The sequence below is a fragment of the Myxocyprinus asiaticus genome, chromosome 11 (assembly GCF_019703515.2).
Source record: "Myxocyprinus asiaticus isolate MX2 ecotype Aquarium Trade chromosome 11, UBuf_Myxa_2, whole genome shotgun sequence".
NCBI lineage: Eukaryota > Metazoa > Chordata > Actinopteri > Cypriniformes > Catostomidae > Myxocyprinus > Myxocyprinus asiaticus.
In genome coordinates, this window is record NC_059354.1 from 17,356,883 (window position 1) to 17,380,425 (window position 23,543).

Below are 23,543 nucleotides of genomic sequence, written 5' to 3' on the forward strand. Positions count from 1 at the left end.
ACAAAAAAGGTGCTGCAATCATGTTGGGAAAAGGAGAGGATACACAGAGAAAGCTTTGGGTGGACAGGAGATCAAAAAGCAAAAGATTTGGGTATATGTGATAAGGAATTTGGAGAAACTGTGATATGGCCTATTACACCAGTATGGGTGCTGGAGTATCCAGTTGTAGATTGGAGCTATTGAGGATTAGACATAATAACCGGACTTCTGATATCATAAGTGAGTACTATAGGTATAGGGATCATAAACATAAGGACAATGTTCGGATTTTCACTGATGGGTCAAAAGACTCAGAATCAAATGCAACAGGGTCAGGTGTTAGTGTGCCTAGTCTCCAATATATGGATATTAATAAAAGAGCATCTGACTGTCTAAGCGTCTATGCTGTCGAGTTACTAGCCATAATGTTGGCAGTGGAGTGGACTAAGCAAAACAGGGGTAACACATTTTATATATGCAGTAATTCCATAGTCTCTCTTGTAAGCATCCAATCAGGATCAACCAGTAACCATCAGGACCTGCTCTATGAAATTTTGTTTAGTTATTCTAGAATAACTAGACAGGGGGAAGACCATTCAGGCATCCAGGGTAATGAAAGAACAGACAAATTGGCCAAAAAAACAAAACAAAAAAAAAAACAAAAAAAAGCACTTAAAAAAGAATGTGTTGAAATCAGTAGCGGATTTAGGCATGGGTGACATCTGCAGTTGCCCAAGGCGGCATCTTGGGAGGGGGGGTGTCTCGTATCAGAAGGGAAAAGCATTGTGTGGAAGGAAATAAACCAAAATTGGCACCAACAGTGGGATAACGCGACAAAAGGGAGACATTTATACTCTATCCAAAGCAGAGTAGGTAATGTGAAAAATAAAGAAGGGAGTAGGAGGGAGCAGGTTATCATAAGTAGGCTTAGAATAGGACATAGCAACTTAAATGGTACACTTCACATCATGGGGAAACATCCTAAAGGTCTGTGCTCTCAGCGCCAGGTGGTTGAATCAGTGGAACATATTCTTGTATCATATGAAAAGTACAATCAAGAAAGGCAAGAAATGTTGTCGGATAGAGGGCAATATTAAAAATATGTTAGATTGTGCAGACAGTATTCAAATCTATTTAATTTTCTAAAAAAAAAAAGACTGAGACTTTAAACAAAAGGTACCTAGTTAAAAGGAGAATTGAAGATGGCAGTAATGCAACAAACCGGATGCCAACTCCCATAAAATCCCAAAGAAGAAGAAGAAGAAACTTTTATTATGTAGTGTGTATATGGCAGATAGGCAGGCAGCAGCACAGGCAGCACGAGGCGGGTTTCTCGAGCGCGAGACAACAGTAGAAATCACCGTCATACCGAGCCGGTAAGACACCTTTTTTTTAACCGTTTCAAAAATAGACTTCGGTCTTTGTATTTTACAAAAGAATAGACGTGTTAAAAAGACGTGTTTGTCCCTACAGAAGGGTGCTGGTAATATTGTATATGTGAAGAGAAAGTGTTGTATGTTCAGCTAACAGTTAGCCTCACTTTGGCTGTGGCTCAAAATCTAGTGTGCTGTCTACGTAGCTGGCTTAAAACGCGCATACGATGCCCAGAAATGCTGTCTAGGTAGGCAACTCACAAAATATTGATACACTGTCTGTATGTCTGCTGTGAAAATCGCTTGTTCATGTGTGTAAGCGTGCTCAGTGCCAGCCACACGGAAAGCCAAAACTATAACAAGCTGTTTCTTGAGGGAAGTTGTTGGTGTTGGCTAGTCTCATGGAATTCTGTTTGAATGTATTGGCATGTCTGATTGCCCTGGAGATCCTGAGAACAGCGGCTGCCTCAAACCTTACAAACTGCCCACCTAAAAAAGCGTTTTTGGGCTTTTTAGGTGCCCATCAATCATCCCTCGTCACACTACATTTCATTGGCTGACGAAATAGTCTCATATATGTACATATACTGCACACACGTTTACTGATCATCATGGTTAATATGAATGCAGTGGTGATTAAAGAGTGTTTGCCCAATTTCAGATGCAGAATGACTTTTAAAAAAAAAATAAATAAATAAAAAGTGATGCCAGATGTAGGCTATTGGCCACCTAGTAATTCCACCTGTGTTTTGGTCTCCACATTTAAGGGTCCCACATGGAAAACCTGGAAACATAAGGAATGTTTAAAATTGGGATTTCCAGGTCTGGAAATGTTATGGAAATTAGCTAAATCTGTAGAAGTTATGGACATTTCTATGGTGAATCTGCTATATTGTTCATTATGAAAGTTGTGGCGAGTAAAACTTACTCGCAAGCAAGTATGATAACATTGTCTGTCTGTTAAAGAAATAGTTCACCCAAAGGGAAAATGATCTTGTCATTTTCTCACCTTCATGCCATCCCTGATGTGTATGACTTTAATTCTTCTGCAGAACACAAAGATTTTTAGGAGAATATCTCAGCTCTGTAGGTCATTTTAATGCAAGTGAATGGTGGCCAGGCCTTTGAAGCTCCAAAAAGCAAATAAAGGCAACATTAAAGTAGCCCATACGACTCCAGTAGTTTCATCAATGTCTTCAGAAGCAGCACAGTTGGTTTTGGGTGAGAACAGACCAAAACATGACTCCTTTTTTACTGTACATCTTGCCATTGCAGTCTCTAGGCACGATCATGATTTCAAGCTCGATTACACCTCCTAGTGCTTGATGCATGCGCAGAGCGCTAGATGGCACTAGGACGTGCAATCGAGCGTGAAATCGTGATCGCCAAGGAGACTACTGTCAAGATTTATATTGAAAAAGGAGTTATATTTTTGTCTGTTCTCATCCAAAACTGATTGGTCAGTACAGTTGACATTTATAAACCCACTGGAGTCTTATGGATTACTTTCATGCTGCTTTTATATGCTTTTTGGAGCTTCAAATTTGTGATCACCATTCACTTGTATTGTATAGACCTTCAGAGCTGAGAATTCTTCAGAGCTATTCTTTTAAAAGTCTTTGTGTTCTACAGTAGAAAGTCATACACATCTTAGATGGCATGAGGGTGGCTAAATGATGAGAGCATTTTCATTTTTGGGTGAACTATCCCTTTAAGGGTCTTATTGGTGGCATTTGTTCATTAATAGGCTATAAAGTATTAATTTAAAATATTTGTACCTGACATATTAATGTAAATATTGCCAGCAACATTTTTAAAATGATTTCTAAAAATCCTTCAGTAATCGTGTGCGACAGGAAAAGTAATGGGAATTCACTGGTCAAAAAGTGTGGGAAACTTTATTTAAAATATCACAGATTACATTTGTCACACAGCAGGCAACTGCACTTCCGGGTTCTTTTGAGCAGCAGAATTTAATGGTGGATATGAGCAGTGCTGCAGTTATAATAAGTGTTATTTAATGTAATAATGTATATGTTAATAGAAGCTAATATAAATTGACATTTTTGGTTTACAGTGAAGAAATATGTTTTGGTTCTTTCTGAACTATCGGCAAAACCATTTTTAATTTGGTTCAAATTGCCTGCATAAATATGTCATACATGTAACAGGTTGATGAATACACATTTAACACACTTCTAAATCCTGAGAAATGTGGCATATTAATATGAAAACTACCATCAGACATGCAATATGCATCTTTACTTTATTGGTCTACTTATAGGAAATAATAATATTTGACCTAATAGCAGCCGGTTTCGACTGAACAAGTTACTTTACAAGTAAATTACAAGTTAATTTTCGAACTATTACATTATTTTTATTGGCATATCGTTTTGCAAACAGCAGCATATTTGCTGCAGTGGTGGACACGAGGTCCCATTCATCTTGTTAGATCTTACATAGTGGTAGAAGATCATTGTTAGATCATATCAGGCCTCTTATCTGTCATAGTGATTGCACTTTGAAATTAAAAACAGCTGTTTGTGATCAGTGTTTGTGTGATTCCCTTGTAGAAAGTTCACAAACATTAACAATAGCTGCGGATATTGGTTTTATAACAATGATGGGGATTTGTGAAATATCATAAATTGTCAAATCCTGATTTTGTCCTGATCCACTAACCCTGATAAAAATGTAAAGAAGCCCAAATCTCCAATAACCTTTAGAAACGGGGTGTTTCAACCCCAAAAATAGCACTTTTTGACTATTTGCAGCTGAGTTTGAGTGAAGCTCCCATTCAAAGCAGTACTTTTTTTTTTGGGTGCCAAAAGAACCCAGAAGTGCTGCCGCCGAGTGTTTTTGTAAACAGTCACTTCATCTATTGGTAACATGTTGAAATCAAATTTGAGAGACACAAGGGAATGTTAAAACTCAGCATGAGCATCAGTGACTAATTATTTAATCAATAACCAATAATTTCTCTCACTTATTTGTAGATTCTTCACCTATGTGTGTGCCTGAGCCCATGCCAGGGGGGTGTGAGATGGCAATTAATGGCCTCCAGTGGAGTTGAAGACTTGAGCAATGGGGCATCACGGCCAGCCCTCATCGTTCAAGCAAAGTCTGCTGTAGTCCATTCACCCAATGTTCGAGGGTCCTCCAACACTGAAAGAAAGAGATCGCAAGGTGCTGCGGGTGATTCGGTGTCTCAGCCTAATGTGAGAGTGCTGGATGATCAGCCCTATTGTGTCTCAGGGATCCCCTCACAACGTGCCTATCCACATGTGCCTATAGCCTCTTCCGCCTCAGCCGCAAGAGTCAGCCGAGCACAGAGCACAAGTGCTAATTCTTTAAATGGTGCTAGTAATGGTTTAAGGACACACCATCTTTTATCTAAGAGCTTGCCACATATTAATGCTGCTTCCACTGCATGCCGTAGCCTCAGTCAAACAGAGCCGACTACCTACAACTGTCAACCTCACTGGAACCTTGCTTCATTTAGGTTAAAGACAGGACTGCTAGGAAAACGGGCTTTTTCGCCTCAGCTTTCTGTTTGTCCTGCCTGTCCCTCTCCACCCAAGTCCTTCTCTCAAAGGGCCTCGGTAGTAATTGAGAAAACCATGCCTGCTAATCAGTCTTTGCCTTGGACGAGCAACAAGCTCAGGAATAACACCAATGGAGTTGTACGATCCCCCAATGCCAAAATTCCCTCATACTCCAAACAAGAGACCAGTGACTTGCACAGCACTGACACTATTAAATCTGGCTCTCACTGCAATGAAACCATTTCCAGAGGCCTCAAAGCTGATGCAACAAAACTTACCCAACCAACTGTGCCTTTGAAAGATAAATGCACAGATGTGCTTTTGAATCATAGCAAGGCAGCCAAGGATTTGCTTCAGTTTGAGAAGATATTAGCGGAAAATTGCAGAGAAAAAGAGCATACCCTTGAATGCTGTTTGGTGCGTGGCACCGGTCAAGCTGCTGTGCAAAAACTTGCCAGAAACAATGTACATTCAAGACACAGGACACTCAATGGTCTGAACAAGCAACCAGAAACCAACATGAAACTTTTCAGCAGTTTAGGTGGTGAAATAACCACAGGTAGTACTGTGCCCAACTGCCATACTACTGAAGATAAGGAATCGTGTTTTGCACCCATTGAAACCAACAGTGACCTCGGTGCCATTCCACAGGTAACAGGCCACAATATGGCCTCTCCTCAGTCACCTTCTGTTTACACGGTGACAAACCAGATATCTGCCATTCACCTCACAAAGGAGGGGTTATCTCATGAGGATCCAAGTCTTTGCTCCATGGAAATTATAGAAGAGCAGGATGATGCTGATGTTCAGAGGTTTGTGCATTTATTATTTAACTTCACTATAGGGCTGGGTGATATGGCAGAAAAATTCAAATTTTGATTTTTATCAAACTTATGGTCTATTCACGATTAGATTTTTTCAATATTTAAATGTACTCCAACATGATTCAGATTGTTTGTTCTTTATTAGGATGCAAGGCAACCTTGTTAGAGAAAGTTCTTTTCATTAAAGGAAACAAAGGTGTGCAAGAAAAATGTACAAATGCACCACAGAGGGAAGTTGTCAACAGAGTGTAAATGTAAAATAACTTAAAATCTAATAAACCCAGATGTTCAGAAATAATAGAATAAGAAACCTGCAAAATACTTCTTAGCCAGTGTAGGTATTCATTTGATCTAAACCAAGTCTATCTAAAAAGTAATCTAGAAATCAATATCTATAAATTATCAAGTTTATCTAGAAAGTACTCCTTGTATATCAAACAATTTGTGTGTACCGGTATATTCATAAACCCCTGCAGATAGAGACGCGCCCTGTAGCGGTTCAGGCTAAGCAGCGCAGTAACATGAAATCATTTATCATTACAAAGTTTGTTAAAATGATCACTTGCCAAATGTTGGCTACAGATGTAGTACACTTGAAACATGTCACAGAACAAAGCAATAATTAGCAATCTATCTGAATCATCATGGCAAAGAAGCGGTGGATGTTTGATTCTCCCATATATAGCCTATCCACATGATTTGAAATGAAGCGCCCGTAACTGGCATGTAACTAACGCTTTTTTATGGGTAAAAAGAAAAGAAAGCAGACCGTTCATCAACATGCACACGCTGAGGCCAGTTATGGTCTTTAGCTGGTGTATACATGCATGATGGACGAAGTTGAGCTACAGTCGCACAGTGTACAATCGTATTGGGAATATTACCGCTGTCTTTTATATCAGTCTCTGTTGTTAACTTGTCATTTTCATTTGGAACGCACACATGTGCAGCTGATCAGATCGGGAGCGGCATTAAGACAAGTGTTGAGAATACTTTTTCTTTTCCTTATTCAGCCTTTGGTAGATTTACCATGTATCTAACTATAGTGTTTGCAATGTTTTTATGCAAAATCTCGAATTTTCAATTAAAAAAAAAATATAAGTAAAAATGCAAATTAAAATTAATTAGAAGAATCAGAAAAAACTCACAGCCCTACTTCGCTAGTACTATTTTTGTAGGAAGTTCTGTAGAGGTCTTAGCGTTAGGAAGTGAGATTCATTTTAGTTAATCAATTCACTAAATAGTTCATTTCAATCCAAATTTTCAAAATATGGAATCACTGATTAGTTTTAAAACACCACATAAAAGCAAAGCATTCCCCCAAATCCCCATGTAGCATTTTTGTAGTAACAAATTAAAGGTGATGTGTAACTTTTTTTTAATGTCAAAATACAGTTTGTTCTAGTATCCCAGTTTATTGTTCATTGACAACTATAAGTAAGCCATTTTTGGGTTTACCTCCCCAAAAAATATAAACACTGAGCCTCTAAGGCACTATCAAAACATTGATGTTTATATTTTGAGCAGCCCACTCAGCTCCACCCATCCCTTTCTCTCTAAACCTATAGGGTGAGTTTGGGGTGTGGCTACTTGTAGTAAACTGTTGTAACAGTTAAAGGTTGGGTGAGGAGGAGGTGGGAACCGGCTGAATAGTAAACAAAGTTTAATGATAAAACTCAACAAAACAAACCTAAACAAACACAGACACACACATGCAGAGTGGCCGTGAGCATCTCTCTCTCTCGAACTGGTGCCTCCGGCTCGTCTTTATCTCCATCTTGGCTGATTAGCCCGATTGAGGGCCGGCCGTGTGTCTTCAGGGCCCGGCCCTGCCCTCCTCGTCACAACTGTTCAACCAGGAGATTATGAACATCCATGGGAGACGTGTTACAGAGGAAATGAAGCTTAGCTTTGCCAAAATTCGAAGACTTGCAAAAAAGAGACAGAGAACGGAGTAAAACCAGAGTGAACATTTACAAGATGGAGGACTTTGAGGGAAGTTTCGGGGTTTGATTCTTACTGTGTTGCTTCTCGACAAGTAAGCTACACTCTGGTATTGCCACACAAGTTAACTCATTACTGCCAAGCTTCAGATAAATTTGTAAGATACTCGGAATGTGTATCGTTATGCTTGCTAGTTACCAAGAACTATATCCTGCCTCTTGTGCTAGATCCTCCGCACACCAACTGCCGTTCAATCCGGCGATGTTGTCGGACAAGCCGATTCCTCCACCACGCTTTCTGTCCGGTGTGTTTTTTATAGTGGTCTTGTTTATTACGATGTTAAATGTTTATCACCTTTTATTTAGTATGGCCTAATTGTTCAAAGGGAATCGGAGAGTGCGTATTGGCAAAGTATTTTTTTGAAAACATACTTTATTTTTGTAATTCCGTTTGATGCCACTAGTAGCACAGAAATGATACACAGAATTTCACCTTTATTTTTTTATTTTTTTTGTAGTTTGTGATTCCTACATTTTCTTTCAAAGTTCTCAGTTTCATTGGAGTAATTTACAAAGGCTTTACAAGTTGTTTTGACTCAATCATGAAAGGTATAGTTCTCCCAAAAATGAAAATTCTGTCGTTTACTCACCCTAATGCTGTTCCAAATCTGTATGACTTTCTTCTGTAAAACACAAAAAGAGATATTAGACAGAATGTTAGTCTCAGTAATCATTCACGTTCATTGCATATTTTTTCCATACAGTGAAAGTGAATTGTGACTGAGGCTGTCATTTCATTTTGCTTAATATCTCCTTTTGAGTCCTATAAAAGAGACAATCATACGGGTTTGGAACAACATGAGGGTGAGTAAATGATGATGGAGTTTTCATGTTTAAGTGAACTATCCCTTTAACTGGAAAAAAAGGTTTGGAATTTGTACATCACTACTAGAACTCCCAAATTTTGTACATGTCTGTCTGAAATGTTTCTTGCATTTACTTTCAGACAAGAAATGCTAATAGATGGTGATGAGGAGGAGCTTCCGGATAAGCTGGAGAATAACTTCAGTGGCGATGGTAACAGAACTGCCTCTTACTGTTACTTCAACCTCAGCGAGCTTGCGAACCCAGAGCTTATTTAGTGTCAACCTTGGTTACCCTTTGTCTTTGTCTAACTTTGTTCCATTAAAGCCAATGTTGCTTTATTTGCTCCTCAGATGACTCGGATTGTGATATCTCCTCAACAACGTCCATGGCAGCCTCGTCAAAGTAATCAATTACTCTTATCTTCAAAACATTTAATCAAGCATGGAAGAATCTCAGTATTATATATTCTGTTTTTTGTGTTTTAAATTATGAATACATTTTCTTGATACAGATACACAGGGCTTTAAGTTTTTCTATGTTCACCTATGTTTCAAATCCCCATTTTTTTTTTTTTTTTTTTAATCTTTTTGCTTATTCAAAGATCTCATTTTATTAGCTAATCCTGGCTTTGTCTAGATTGCTGAGGGTTTACTCTTGACTAGTGATCGACTGATATGGGTTTGTTAATGGTCGATACAATGCCGATAAATCACACAATTTAATACAGTAAATGACATAAAAATAAAATTGCTAAAAATTTATAAACTCTTATTTAGTAGTATATTTACTCAATTTCACACTAAATTTTAACTTTGTAAAAAAAAAATATATCGGTTGACCACTACTCGACACAATTTTGAGTACAAAGTAGACTAAGACTATTTAAGTTAAATTACAGTGGTAGAGTTAATAACTTTCCATGCTTCTTTCTTCTGGCCACCTGACATTACTATGGTAACAGTACCATGAACACAGGAGTACCTGATTTTGTTCTGGTGGTTGCTGTCAAAGAAAAGCTTTAAAGCTAGAGGCCAGTAGAAAGGTCCCACAATTGTGCTTGTGTAATAGAAGTAGAACTATCCCAGTATAACAGGAAAATGAGTCTGTAGTGAATTGTTTCAGGTCTGTGGAACCATTGTCATGAGGTGACGTCCAGCTGATGGGTTTGTTTGTAGTAGGTGTTTTCTGGTTTCATTTTTTTTCTTTACCACTCAAAGTAAAGGCACATGGTGAGTGTAACCTCAAACTCTGTGAGATTTAGTGCCAGGAGTATCCAAAGTTTTAAATAGGAGAACCTCATCAGGCTACTTTGTGCTACATGACTGTCATGTGAGTTATGTTGTTCATATATCAGTATGCTGTCTTGAACCAAGTAATCAAGTCTTATCACAGTATATTATGTGTTAGTGTTAAATCTAAGTTTCTTATTTGAATCTATTTCTAAATGGTTATCATTGGGTTTTACATGACTGGCTTCAACACTCTTCTTGTACTGTGTTTTAAGGCTACAACAACAGCGTATAAGCGTATTTTTAAATAAGAATTCAAAACTAGTTTGCGATTCCTCTCCATTTTGTTCACAAGCCAATTCTGATCATATTTCTGAGCTCTGAATTGTTTTGTAATTTTTGAAGCAGTGTATTGGAGGGATGAGCAAAATGGTCACCTTATTAGCAGTATGGTGAGCAGTATTTTCTTTGCATGTAAAAGCTCTCAAGAGTAGTTGTGTCCCTAGTGTAACAAATCTACTGATTTGAACTATAAATTTCAAGACAATTACTGTCAGACTCAAATCACAATGTTCCTGTTTGTATACATTATCTGAAGGTCTCCTTTTTTTAAGAGAACTATGATGTTTTGAGCAATAAAAGTTTTCGCTATTTAGACTTTTGATTTAAGTTATTTTTACTTTAAAAAATTGTCTCAAAATGCCTGCTTTCTTTTCCACTCTCTTACAATCCGACCAGTTGTTATTTAATGCAAGAACAGGTCCTGTGTGAACGCTCCCTAAAGCCTAAAGTTTTCTGCATGCTGGTACATCTCACACACAGTGCACATGATGCAAATTTTGTCATCAGCACAGTCTGTGTGGACTGTCTGTGTGAAGCTTAGTTTTTCTAGAAACATGGACAGTCTGTGTGTGATGTCTGCACATGTACCTGCTGTTGACTACTAAAGACAATCACAAAATAGTCGTGGTGTGCATGCGTCCAGCACGTTCGTATGGTCTCACGATAAAGAGTATGCTTTGAAAGGCTGAGCGTTTGACTATGCACGAGACAGAATGACACATGTAAAAACTAAATGTACCCTAGCCTTTAGAAATGTATCTTTCGGGCTCTGGTGGACCCAAATTATACAGGGCTTCCTTAAAGGGATAGTTCACCCAAAAATTACAATTCTCTCATCATTTACTCACCATTATGCCATCCCAGATGTGTATGACTTTCTTTCTTCTGCTGAACACAAATGAAGATTTTTAGAAGAATATTTCAGCTCTGTTGGTCCATACAATGCAAGTGAATGGGTGCCAAAATGTTGAAGCTCCAAAAATCACATAAATCAGCATAAAAGTAATCCATAAGACTCCAGTGGTTAAATCAGTGTCTTCAGAAGCAATATGATAGGTGTGGGTGAGAAACAGACCACTTTCACACTCTTTCTGGGTGATTCATATTTTAAGCATACTGCCCCCTACTGGGCAGGGAGAAGAATTTCAAGCAAAAAAGGGCTTGAATATTGATCTGTTTCTTGCCCACACCTATCATATCACTTCTGAAAATATGGATTAAAACTCTGGAGTCGTATGGATTACTTTTATGCTGCCTTTATATGCTTTTTGGGTCGTCAAAATTTTGGCATCCATTCACTTACATTGTGAGGATCTACAGAGCTGAAATAATCTTCTAAAGATCATAATTTGTGTTCTGCAGAAGAAAGTCATACACATCTGGGATGGCATTAGGGTGAGTAAATGATGAGAGAATTTTCATTTTTGGGTGAACTATTCCTTTAAGACCAACTAGTTGACACATTGTTTAGAAAACACTGACTACTCTACTAACACAACACTATTTGGAAAATATGCAATTTTGCACATGCCTAGTGTAATATTGACTGTACTAATTAGTGCTTGTGTTTTCTAGTGTTGAGGATCCTATGAGTCCTGATGTGGAGGGGGATCTGGTGGAGAGATCCGCTCTTGTGCCCAGTCTCTTCCCCCACATGCCCCCCACGCTGTACTTCAGCACTTCCAATGAAAGAGGTTGGCACACGCATACACACAAGCCATTCAGGCCATTACCTTGAAAGCTATGACTTGCAGTGGATCTTTTTATTCATTTATAGTATGATTCCTTAAGTCCTTCTCTTTTAGATTCCAACCCTTGTATTTTAAAGACTGATTTTTGTAATATTTTCTCCCCATTTTACAGTGGAGCTGTTGCCTTCTGAACAGAGGAAGCTACTCAAATGGAAGATAACCACAGTCACTCCCAATGTAGTGAAAAACACCATCTCAAGATCACACTTTAAAGCCACCAAAAGTAAATTAACAGCTTTTTTTTTTTTCATGTTGTTTTGTTAGAGATGGTAAACTGTGTGAGAGTATTGAAAACGTGTGTTAGCTATTTTGTTAGTTACCATACTGCCATAGTTTCCACTGCTTGCTTTAGTCTGCAATCTGTTGTCACATGTTGTTTTTTATTCTAGAGAGTCATGATTGGCTGGGCTGCTGGGGTCACCATATGAAGTCACCAGGGTTTAAGGCCATTAGAGAGTACCAGAAGGTATGTAAAGTTATTTGTGCTATCAGACGTTGGTGTTTTTCCATCTTTTTATTAACATTTTTTTGTTGTGTAATTTTATATGACCTAGAAAATGATTCAGTCAAGTTACTGGTGTTAATTTGATGCTTTTCGTAATTGCCTAATACTTCCTCTCAAATGAGTGACAACAAGCATGCGTTTCTGTTTGGCAGCTGAACCACTTTCCAGGCTCCTTTCAGATCGGGCGGAAGGACAGACTGTGGAGGAACCTATCCAATATGCAGGCACGCTTTGGCAGGAGAGAGTTTGGCTTCTTCCCACGCTCTTTCATTCTCCCACAGGATATCAAGCTGCTGAGGAAGGCCTGGGAGGATGGAAGCAGCAAGCAGAAATGGATTGTCAAACCGGTACCATCAGAATAACAAGACACAATGAGAACTGTTACGAAATTGCTCTCTGAGATTCTTGTCATTGATGTGCTGCCATTTCTTGTTTTTAGCCAGCATCTGCACGCGGAATTGGCATTCAGGTCATTCACAAGTGGAACCAAATGCCACGCAAGAGACCACTCCTCGTGCAGAAGTATGTTGATAAAGGAAGATGTCAGAGACAGACAGTGTTTCAGCAATGTATATTTTTAACTGTTAAACTGGATGATCTGTATTTATGCAGATATCTTCACAAGCCCTACCTCATCAGTGGGAATAAGTTTGATCTGCGCATCTATGTGTATGTGACCTCTTATGACCCACTCCGTGTTTACATCTTTAACGATGGACTAGTCCGTTTTGCAAGCTGCAAGTGAGTATATGTAATTGCACTAAAAGTGACAGCATTTAAACATTTACAAATAGGACTTCGTGTTAAAGGAACAGTTAACCCAAAAATGAAAATTCTGTTTTTATTTACTCACCCTTATGTTGTTCCAAACCCTATGCTGATGATTTCTGTGCACCAAATAATAATTTTTAAAGAATCTTCATATGGATCTTTTCTATACAATAATGCACAAAGCTATCAATTGGCTTCAGATGACTTGGAATGTAGTGCACAAGTCACCTTGACATTTTTGGTGCTTGTCAGCCCATGGTCGCTATGAACTTAATCATTAATCAACTTAGTCATTTAATGGAAAAGTTAGATGTGAAGAATCTTTTTTGTGTCTGTGCGTTTCACGGGAAAATAACAGCATACAGGGTTTGGAAGAACATGATGGTGAGTAAATGACAGTATTCATTTTGTGGAGAAATTTCTCTTTAATTGCTTGAATTTTAGGGGAAACAAGTTGAAATTAAAACTTCATTGCAGGTGTCTTCTGTCTTTTACTTGACACAGGTACTCCCCTTCTATGAAAACCCTCAGCAACAAGTTTATGCACCTTACCAACTACAGTGTAAATAAGAAGAACTCTGAGTATCAGAGTAACAGCGATGACAAGGCCTGTCAGGGCCATAAATGGTATAAAGTGATAATGTTTTGGAATTAAGGGTGGGCCTGTTCTGTACTGGTTAGATATGGACCTCATGATAACCATTATAAGTGAAATAGTAAAACTGGCCTCAGGATAGTATGAACTCTAATGCTACTGGGAGTGTTTGTTAATCAGACTCCAGTTAAGTGAAGGTTGTTTAATGCAGGGCTTTGAAGGCACTTTGGCAGTACCTGGGCTCTCAGGGAATCAACACCACTCTCATATGGGAGAAGATCAAAGATATGGTCATCAAGACCATCATTGCGTAAGTGTCATTCAGTTTTAGTGTTTTTGGGTGATTTATTTAACTTTCCTTGTGTATGTGCACATTTATGTCTCTCTTCCCATGGCAGGTCAGACCCATATGTGAACTCGCTGGTGAAGATGCATGTCAGTTCTCCTTATAGCTGTCATGAGCTATTTGGCTTTGACATCATGCTGGATGAGAATCTAAAGCCGTGGGTGCTGGAGGTGAATATCTCACCCAGGTAAATCATACAAGAACTGCCCTTCACTTCTTAATACAAATTCTTCATACAAAATTGAAGAATGAATGGGTGTGATGTCTTTTCAAACAAAACCGGCCCAAAAGGAAGGTGTTAAATTTGTTTTGGCTGTTCGTAACAGCTCGCTAGCGTGAACTTTCAGGAAAACTTCATACCAGCTGCTAAACACCTTGCTGCCATTGGTCCACGTCTTCGGTAGGTGTGACCTGGAGCTCAGTCAATATGAACACACTGGTGTGCAGTTATTAACGAGCTGGTGCAAACTTACCTACATCTGTATGGTCATTTGCATTGAGACATTTTCCAAGAATATGTCATGTGATATTTTTTTGTTTAATTAGGCTACAAAAGGAATGTAATATTCTCAAATGCTCTTAAGTGCCCATTCACTCTATTGTTTCATATGCTGCTTCACTCATGTGCTGTCTGCAGCCGAAAGCCATTCACACATCTACCCAAAGTGAAATACGTCTATCATCAAACTGTGTTCTGCCCATTAACACACACTTTTATACACGCATCTTTGCAGAAGTATCAGTCATCATAAATTACAATAACAGATTGTAACCAGTGAAAATTATGGTAAACATTACATAAATAATATGATGGTATAGCGCATTAGCGCCTTGAATACAGAATGTAAACATTAAAAATGACACATTATCTACTGCATATACAGTACTATATATCATTATCGAGCAGTTAAACAGCTTCTTTTACTAATCTCGTGTGAGTTCTACTCATAGAATGAGGTATGAAGTCATTAACACATTTTAATGTTATATTAGTTGATGTTTTACATGTAGTCTTGTGTGCCCTTTAAATGTTCCTCTAAACACCTCCCCAAGCAGCATGGCCAGTGTCTGAATGTTCACAAATATTATACAGTTGCTCAGCTGTTTCAAACTTTTTTGTGGCTTTAGTAAACCAGGGCCTTTAAGCAGAAGCTCAGTTTTTAAACAAACCAGTTCTCAGTGTTAGTTTGCCAAGCTACAAGCTAATGAAGAGTAGTTAGACAACAGTCAGATGACTCTTGAAAAATTAATTTTTAGACTACATGTTACTAACAAAAACTAGCTAACTACATTGAAATTCTATTATGTTACTATTGGGATACATTATTGAAACAGAGCAATATTTATCTGGCACATACAATTAGGATCTTAATTAGAGTTACAGCCTTAAACTTGTATACATTTACATTTAAACAATAAACAAAAAACAAAAAAAACACTAACGATATTAGTCATAAAGAGCGAATTCACTAAAATGAATCAGGCTTCCCAATGCTCTTTATGATGGAGACATTTTAGTTGAACGTGTTTTAGCATAAGCTTGCTCATGTAATGTTGTATGTGCAAAACATTGACATACAAGCCATGATGTATCATTTTGTCTCACTACCCTGCTACAGGCTGGAAACAAAAAGCTTGATACCGGTAAAGCTATAATGTTTTGATCTATGTGAACAGCTGAACTGTTGTCATGCTGCTGAAAAATGAAGTCAAGTCTACAACTTTTAGTTAGTTACTCCTAGACACTGTCAATACGATAAGATCAAGATGTTCGTTAGTGATGGGATCGTAAATACACTGAACCTGAGAATTTGTCCCACAACAGCTGCACATTTAATGTACGTATGAAACAATTTCCCCTAGCTGTTCTGTTCCAATGAAACCCTGCCGCCTTTACCAATAATTTTTATCATAGAGTTTCCTCTGTTTCTTATATATCTCTCACTCTCTCTAGCCTGCATTCTAACACACCGCTGGATGTCAGTATTAAGGGTCAGATGATACGGGACCTGCTGAACCTTGCTGGCTTTGTGTTGCCATTGAGAGAAGACATTGCTCCATCCAGTTCCACTGCCAGCAGGTCAGTTCTGGTATTACAATGGATTGCACAGTTAAACAAGTCAGAGTAAAACAAAATAAAAGTATTATTATTTTGTTTATTTTTTTTTATTTTTTCAGGTTATTTAACGTTTTATTTTTATTTATTTTTTGGATCACTTCATTGCTGTATATTTATATATGCACAGTACTCATTTAATTTATGTAATTCATGTAAGTACATTAGTTTTCTAAATCATTTCTGCTTGTCTCTTATGGAAGTTTTACTGTTTTCGTTCAGTTTATGTGGAGTAGCACGAGAGAAATGGAGATCAGTCATTTCAGTTGATGAGAAAGTAAAGAGAGCCTTTTATCTGAGCCAGCACTTACGAGACCAGGTACTCAAACACACCCCATCTTTAATCATATATTGAAATATTGATGACTGATGGCATGGTGCTTACTGATGACTGCCTTCAATCTCACGCACATTTGAAAATATTTAAATTAAAACTTTCTATTTCCTTAATGTGTATTTTGTAGGATTTCTTTGCCACAGTTCTGGACGTGCTGACACCTGATGATGTGCGTGTCCTGGCAGAGAGTGAGGACGAGTTGAGTCGTAAAGGAGATTTTGAGCGAGTTTTTCCCTCTCACAATTCTTCCCGCTACCTCCGCTTCTTTGAGCAACCGCGCTACCTCAACATTCTCCTCAACCAATGGGAACAGAGATACTGGCTCACCAGGAGCAAAGGTGTGTAATGCGACTTCTCTCGGACATTCTGTTTATTGTGAAGACTGTCAGCATGTGTTTGCCATGTCACTTTCTGTACCACTGTCCCTGATTGTGTAACTGATGAGGTTGACTCATGTCTTACTGTGTTTAGGTATCAGCCTACTGAAGGATCTGTGTGAGAAGAAGGTGCACCTGGGTAACCTTGCAGATTCTGTTCATCACGTAAGTATTGAAGTCAGCAAAGCAGCTCCACAGTTCATGGCTGAAACAGACTCATGGAGTACATGATTCTACACTCTTGGAGTCAAATTACAGTGTTCAGTGATTAGCGACAGTGAGTACAGAAATGTACTTAACCATGAAATGGCATCTGTTAGTTATGTAACGTGACGTATTTCAGAATGAAGCAAAACATTTGGCTGGAAATAATATAGGACCGTTCTTAATTTTATCCCTCGGGATTTGATTGGATAGACTATGATATTTTTAGTTAATATTGTTTAAGCTCTGCAGATTTCCACAAAATATGAACACCTATCATTTATAACGTTTTACACATCCCTCACTCCTTGCATTAAAATATTTTCAGATTGTCTTTCAAGTTAGAATGAATTATTTTATTAAATGTTGCACATATGTGTGTTGTATTCATAGTGGTCTTCCAAGTCTTACCGTGGACACAGATCTGACACCCACAGTTTAACATCTTCCAGATGTCAGCTGTCTAGGTCTGGGTATGTACACACACCTAAAACCATCTCACTCTGGCTAAGGATGTTCCTTAGGCCTTGAACATCTTACATTTGACCTTATTTTCTCTCTCTCTCTACTCTCTCTCTCTCTCTCTCTCTCTCTCTCTCTCTCTCTCTCTCTCTCTCTCTCTCTCTCTCTCTCTCTCTCTCTCTCTCTCTCTCTCTCTCTCTCTCTCTCTCTCGTTCCTCCTCAGAGTGATGGTCAGTCAGAGGTCTGATGCTGAAGATGATGACTGGTCTGATCATGAGGTTCAGTCAGTATCTGCAAGTCTTCCAGACCTTAGTTTGTTGAGTACCGTTTGCCTGAGCCCCAATCCCAGCTCTAGTCTAGCCAGTGACAGCCTGCCTCGCCACGATGACCTTTGTGCTTGACAGTTAAACGCTGGCTTTCAAACAACGCACAAATATACATACACACGTGTATATATACTCGCACTGTATATATATACTCGCACATCGGTGTGTGTATATGTCATATCTCAGCTGAAGCTCCTAGCAGAACTCTCCTTGTATAATTGTCTGCTTGTGAGGGAGAGAACAGTGGAAAAGCAGACTGAATTAAATTGCCAACTGAATATGTTAAAGGGGATGGTTCAACCAAAAATGAAAATTCTCTAATTTACACACCCTCATGTTTTTCCAACCCGTAAGACTTACTTTCTTCCGTGAAACTCAAAAGGAGATGTTGGCAGAACATTAGCCTCAGTCACCATTCACTTGCATTGCATCTTTTTTCCATATAATGGAAGTGAATGGTCTAAATAAATAAGTCTAAATAAAAGTGAGTAAATGATGACAGAATTGTAATTTTTGGGTGAACTATTCCTTTAAATGCTAAATTCATTAAAAGTACTTTTAATTCTGGACCAGACATACAGAGTATTTATACATGGAAGTTTTGCTTTAGGTGGACCAGTGGGTGGCAGGTGAAAAGAGCTCTTTGAAATTTTGTTTCCATATGAGCCTATAGGATACTTCTATTTTGTTTACATCACAGGTCATTGCACAAACTTGAGGTTGGTACAGGCCTCTGTTTGGCTGGTTGTATTTAAACGTGTGGAATGAAAAATTTGAAGTTTGGAAAAGAGATACCATTGTGAGAATAGAAATTACTGTCAAGTCTTTTAATGACATTTGCATGCCCTGTTGAATGGAATTAACATGCTTGGGTTAAGAATTTTAAATTAAAATTGCTGTTTCAAATATGATGGTTGTTTTGTTTCTTTTGTTCACTCCATTTTTGAGTATCTCATTAAAAGCAGAATCTATAGGATGAATATTAGGAGTGTTGAATGAATATAGTGTACCATGTGGACCAGGATGTTCCTCTGCTCAGCAAAAACCTAAAATCTCACTTGTGCCTTTGGTTATTTTGAGTGTCACAACTATTTTGGCTGTCTGGTATTTCAACGGCATGGGTAAGCTATAGAAATAGTGTTGTATAGAGGCAGTGTGTGTATTTATTCACCACTGAAAATGCATGTTTAATCAACCATTATAATCAGTGACGCTTGCTAAGGCAAGTGTCATTATTACTATTGCTCATGGGGATTTGAACAAACTCTTAACCCCCTTAATATTTAGATAATTTAAATGATGACTTAAATCGTGTAGTTTTAAATTAAGAGGTGTGCTATTGGTATAATCGATTGCGTTTCCTGCCAGTCCAGTCATTTTAATTTGTATTATTAAGCGTGCTTTACAAAATACACAGTTTCAAAGCTGCTTTACAGAAAACAATATTTTGTCAGTAATCTAATAAATGTAAAGTCCCCAGTGAATACTTCATTAACATTTTTATTGAAAAACATGCCTTAACATTTTTGTCTTTAAGCCTCCAGTGAGAAAGCCAAAGGTGATTGTGGCAAGGAACAAAAAATTCATAAGATTTTATGAATAAAATAAAATAAAAAACCTTGTGAGAAACCAGACTCAGCTGGGGGAGCCAGTTCTTCTCTGTGTATACAGCATGAATATAATGCATACATCAGTTTGCCCTGTGTAATACAAGGCATTACGTAGATTAAGTTATGTAGCTTTTTTGGTAGGCAATGTTTAAAACTAGTTGGAAGTGATTTATTGTATGTATTCTCTTTTAAGGGAATGAAGTGATGCAAGCAGTGGCCAGTAAAGTGATATTAGAACTAGGAATGTTGCGGTTCTTTGCAGTTTGTCTGTGAAGTCCATCCTAAAGATCAAGATGATGCAGGCAGTGGTCAGTGAGCTGTGCCTAGTTGGCGGATGATAAAACAGGTTAAAAAGAAAAAGTTCTTTGACCTAAGTAGGCGTACACCCTAGCTACCCCATGGCAACACAGTGACAACCACTCCCATCGCCATAGCATTGTGGCAATGAGTTTTGCACGGGCAAATACCACTCAGAAGATTTGAAAATCTAGTGCTGAAATAACATGCCTAGATACACAAGCGTAAACTTTATGGAATTAAATATGTGCCTCTGGGACTTGAATTTGAACATGTTTACTTGAAATTTAATTTGCAGTTTTGAACTTGAATCACATCAAACTTGAAATTCAAATGTACGTGGCACGAATTCAGGTTAAATTTTTTTAACTGATCACTGATTCAGGTTTTTTTATTCAGGTTCGGGTAAATTTGACGAAGACATCCGGGGTACTCAGAGCAATCGAGCCTCCTACTTGACCAATCACAACATTGCTCACAGTTCACATTTGGAAGAGGAAGGATCCGCTGTGAAATAGTGCCAACGTGGGATCACGGCTGAAGTAGAGCCACCACCTCACTCTAGCGTAAATTACTTAATCTGCCCTGATGCAAGCTCCAGACGTTATTAGTGTGATTGATAAACAGGCTGTTAGATACATTAAATACATTTTTATCTGATATCTGACGTTTACTTTTCGATTAAGTGATTCTCGCTCTCAATGGGGCGCGTGGTAAGTTGTGCGTGGATCGTGGAGAGTAGCATGAGCTTCCACATGCGGAGTCTCTGCGGTGTCATGCACAACGAGCCACGTGATAACATGCGAGGATTGACTGTCTCAGAAGCGGAGGCAACTGAGACTTGTCCTCCGCCACCCAGACTGAGATGAGTAACCGCGCCACCACGAGAACCTAGTAAGTAGTGTGAATTGGGGAGAAAAGAGGATGAAAAAAAGGAGTTTGATTGCTCTTTCTGAGTACCCCGGATGTCTTCGTCAAATTTACAACAAATCTGAATATAAAGCCTGAATCGTATTAAAAAATTTAATCTGAATTCGTGCCACATACTGTACATTTCAATTTCAAGTCTGATGTAATTCAAGTTCAGAACTGCAAATTCAATTTCAAGTCCCAATGGCACATATTTCATTCCATAATACTGTAATCAAGAAAACACTTCATTTTAGCTGTGGTGCAGTGGGTAGTGCACATGTACACAGGCACTTGGGTTTAAGTTTGGACTGATCCCATTCCCCCTCTTTTTACTTCCACTCTCCTAAATACACATTGTGTATGTTCAGTGTCCAGAGATCCAGCCTTGGAAACGGAAATTGCGAACAAAAGTGGTCCAAAGGCATCATCTGGTCACAGGAGGCAAAAACAGTCTGCAAACAAGTCTTGAAATGTTTAATACTCATGGTTTTGGATATCTGTACAACAGAAATGATTAGGTGCTGTATTTAATACTGGTGTGACTGCTGTTTAACACTCAGTGCAGTAACTGTTGTCTAATGTCAGCAGTATGCTTTTCTGCTGACGCTGTTTTCAAGTCAGTCATAACTGTCTTAAATTCTGGTAGAATCCCTAATAGAGGTCAAGATCAAGTCATCTTAAACCTGTCCTTCTAAAATACAGGGACAGCAGCAAAGCTGAAGTATTGCTCAAGCAGTGAAGCCCTTTGTCTCACTCAGCCACCCAGACTGAGTGGTGGGACCCTGACATGGACCCTCTAATGGAGGTAAGACTCAAATAGGAACCTGCTACTTGAGTGCTCACATTACCTGATTTCTGATTACAGTGTGAGTCACATTACAGCAGCAGTTGTGCCATCATAGTGACTGATCTTAATATACTGTATTCTTCTGCAATTTTAAGACCCCAAAGTTTTCGAGCCGCTTGCATTGTGTTTATGTTTAAGGTTATTTTTTAAGCCCTGAACAGTGCATGGGAGACATGACCTCAAGTTTTAGAAGAATATTTCAACTCTGTAGGCCCATACAATGCAAGTGAATGTTGGCCAGAAATTTGAAGCTCAATAAATTGCATAAAGGCTGCATAAAAGTAGTCCATACAACTCCAGTGGTTAAATATCTATCTTAAGTGATATGATGTGGTGTGGGTGAGAAACAGATCAATATTTCATATTGTTGAGATAATGGACCCTCTTATGCAGGTCTCTGTGGCAGGTGCAGCAAAACAGTGTTACTGTGAATGCAAACTTTAATACAGTAAAAAAGACTCTATTAGCATAACATAAATATATATAAATAAATAAAAATTTCCAACATTCTTTTGAATGTCCATGTACTAAAATAAAATATGTGATGCCATGAGTGTACCTTCATTTACTAGTACTATTATTTTGAATGGCCATGGAAAATGAGGCACTGTGATAACAAATTTACCTGGTCGCAAAAAAGTAGTCTGTTAATTTACCCGATGAACTTTCACCTTTTGCTGACCCTTTATGCTTCGCAGAGCTAATGTGTGCTTCTAAATCACCTTTATTAGCAACTGACACATAAGTTCAGTTCCAGCTTTACATGTCATACATTCTGCTTCCCACGGATCTCGACCTGGACGAAAGCATGGGAATTTTTTGTGCAAATCTTCTGTAAATTTGCACTTTCATTTGGGCATTGTTTCTACTCAGCTGTCATTTGCTGCAACTGTTTGATGCTGAACACAACAGCGATTTGCGCGTTCACGGAGAGATTGACAGGCAGGAATTTGGCCAATAGTTGCTGCAAGCCTCTTATAATCGACCAATTGGTGTGCGAGAAGGTGGGACTTACAAAGAGGGGTTAAAGCAATGCAAATATGCGCGCACACACAATGAAGTATTAGACCAGATGACGGTATCATTCGGGCCGGGTAGGGTCAGGCCACACGGTCTCGGGTCGGGTTTCATTTTAAGGCCCGTGCAGACCTCTACGGCAGATTTCTGTGCGTACCCTCAGATTAAATCCTACAGGCGCCCATGCCAAAGAGCATATTGTGTAATTTAATGGAAACAAAGAAATCGTTTGAAAAGAAAAATCTAGAAATCTTCTTTAACATTTCTTAGTTTGAATTTTTTTCAAAATCCTAAAACTTTGTGCTTTATTTCCAGGTTTAAAATAGAGTTTGAATCCCATATGTTATGTTTGGACTTTTGCACCCCACGTATTTACTGTATATTTTGTTTTCATTCTCTTAAGGGAAAGTGGTGGCACTTCACTCCATTCATACGTCATTCCTAAAACTGTGTCACCAAATTACTATGTCTTCAATAGAACTTGGCTGCACAGAAAAACAACAACAACTTGAACATGACGATGCAGGAGGCCATTCAGGGCCGTTTGTGCTATATTAAAGGGGTGCTGAAGTGCTACCCTTATGAAACATTCAAAACCATCATTGATCGCATCGCTGAGGCAGAGGTATTAAGAATAAATAGTTGCCACTAGCTGGGATTACTTCCACATATTTTAATGTGAATTTTGTGAAATTGGATTAAAAATGTTAGATGGAAATACCAAGATGCGAATAAAGTTTTAAAAATGTGCATCATTTTTTTATTTTTTTTTATTTGGTAAGACTGTCTTCCTTCACATAAGCTAGGATGGAAACAGTTACCAAATATATTCCTATAGAATGTATATAGGAATAAAGATCAAAAGACTCAACAAGCCAAGTGAATACATAATTAAAGAGCATCTGTTATGGTTTTTCAAATATTACCTTTCATGTAGTGTTACAGTGGTGTGAAAAAGTGTTTGC

At 38.3% G+C, this 23,543-nt stretch overlaps 1 protein-coding gene across 2 annotated transcripts; it reads left to right on the forward strand.

The window, feature by feature from the left end:
- Positions 1–1,264: 1,264 nt before the first annotated feature.
- On the forward strand, positions 1,265–18,369 carry LOC127447693 (tubulin monoglutamylase TTLL4-like). 2 transcript variants are annotated; one of them, XM_051709700.1, is made up of 19 exons: positions 1,265–1,355; positions 4,352–5,712; positions 8,674–8,744; positions 8,885–8,936; positions 11,681–11,799; positions 11,969–12,079; positions 12,246–12,322; positions 12,514–12,708; positions 12,801–12,883; positions 12,974–13,102; positions 13,637–13,759; positions 13,939–14,037; positions 14,126–14,260; positions 16,028–16,153; positions 16,412–16,508; positions 16,654–16,864; positions 16,998–17,068; positions 17,501–17,580; positions 17,793–18,369. In XM_051709700.1, exons 2-19 carry the CDS (start codon positions 4,409–4,411, stop codon positions 17,968–17,970), a joined length of 3,261 nt encoding a protein of 1,086 aa, XP_051565660.1. In that variant the 5' UTR covers positions 1,265–1,355; positions 4,352–4,408; the 3' UTR covers positions 17,971–18,369. The 2 variants fall into 2 exon arrangements, with proteins under 2 accessions (XP_051565660.1, XP_051565661.1); XM_051709701.1 differs by lacking the exons at positions 1,265–1,355; positions 4,352–5,712; positions 8,674–8,744; positions 8,885–8,936 and adding an exon at positions 9,636–9,863.
- Positions 18,370–23,543: the final 5,174 nt, after the last annotated feature.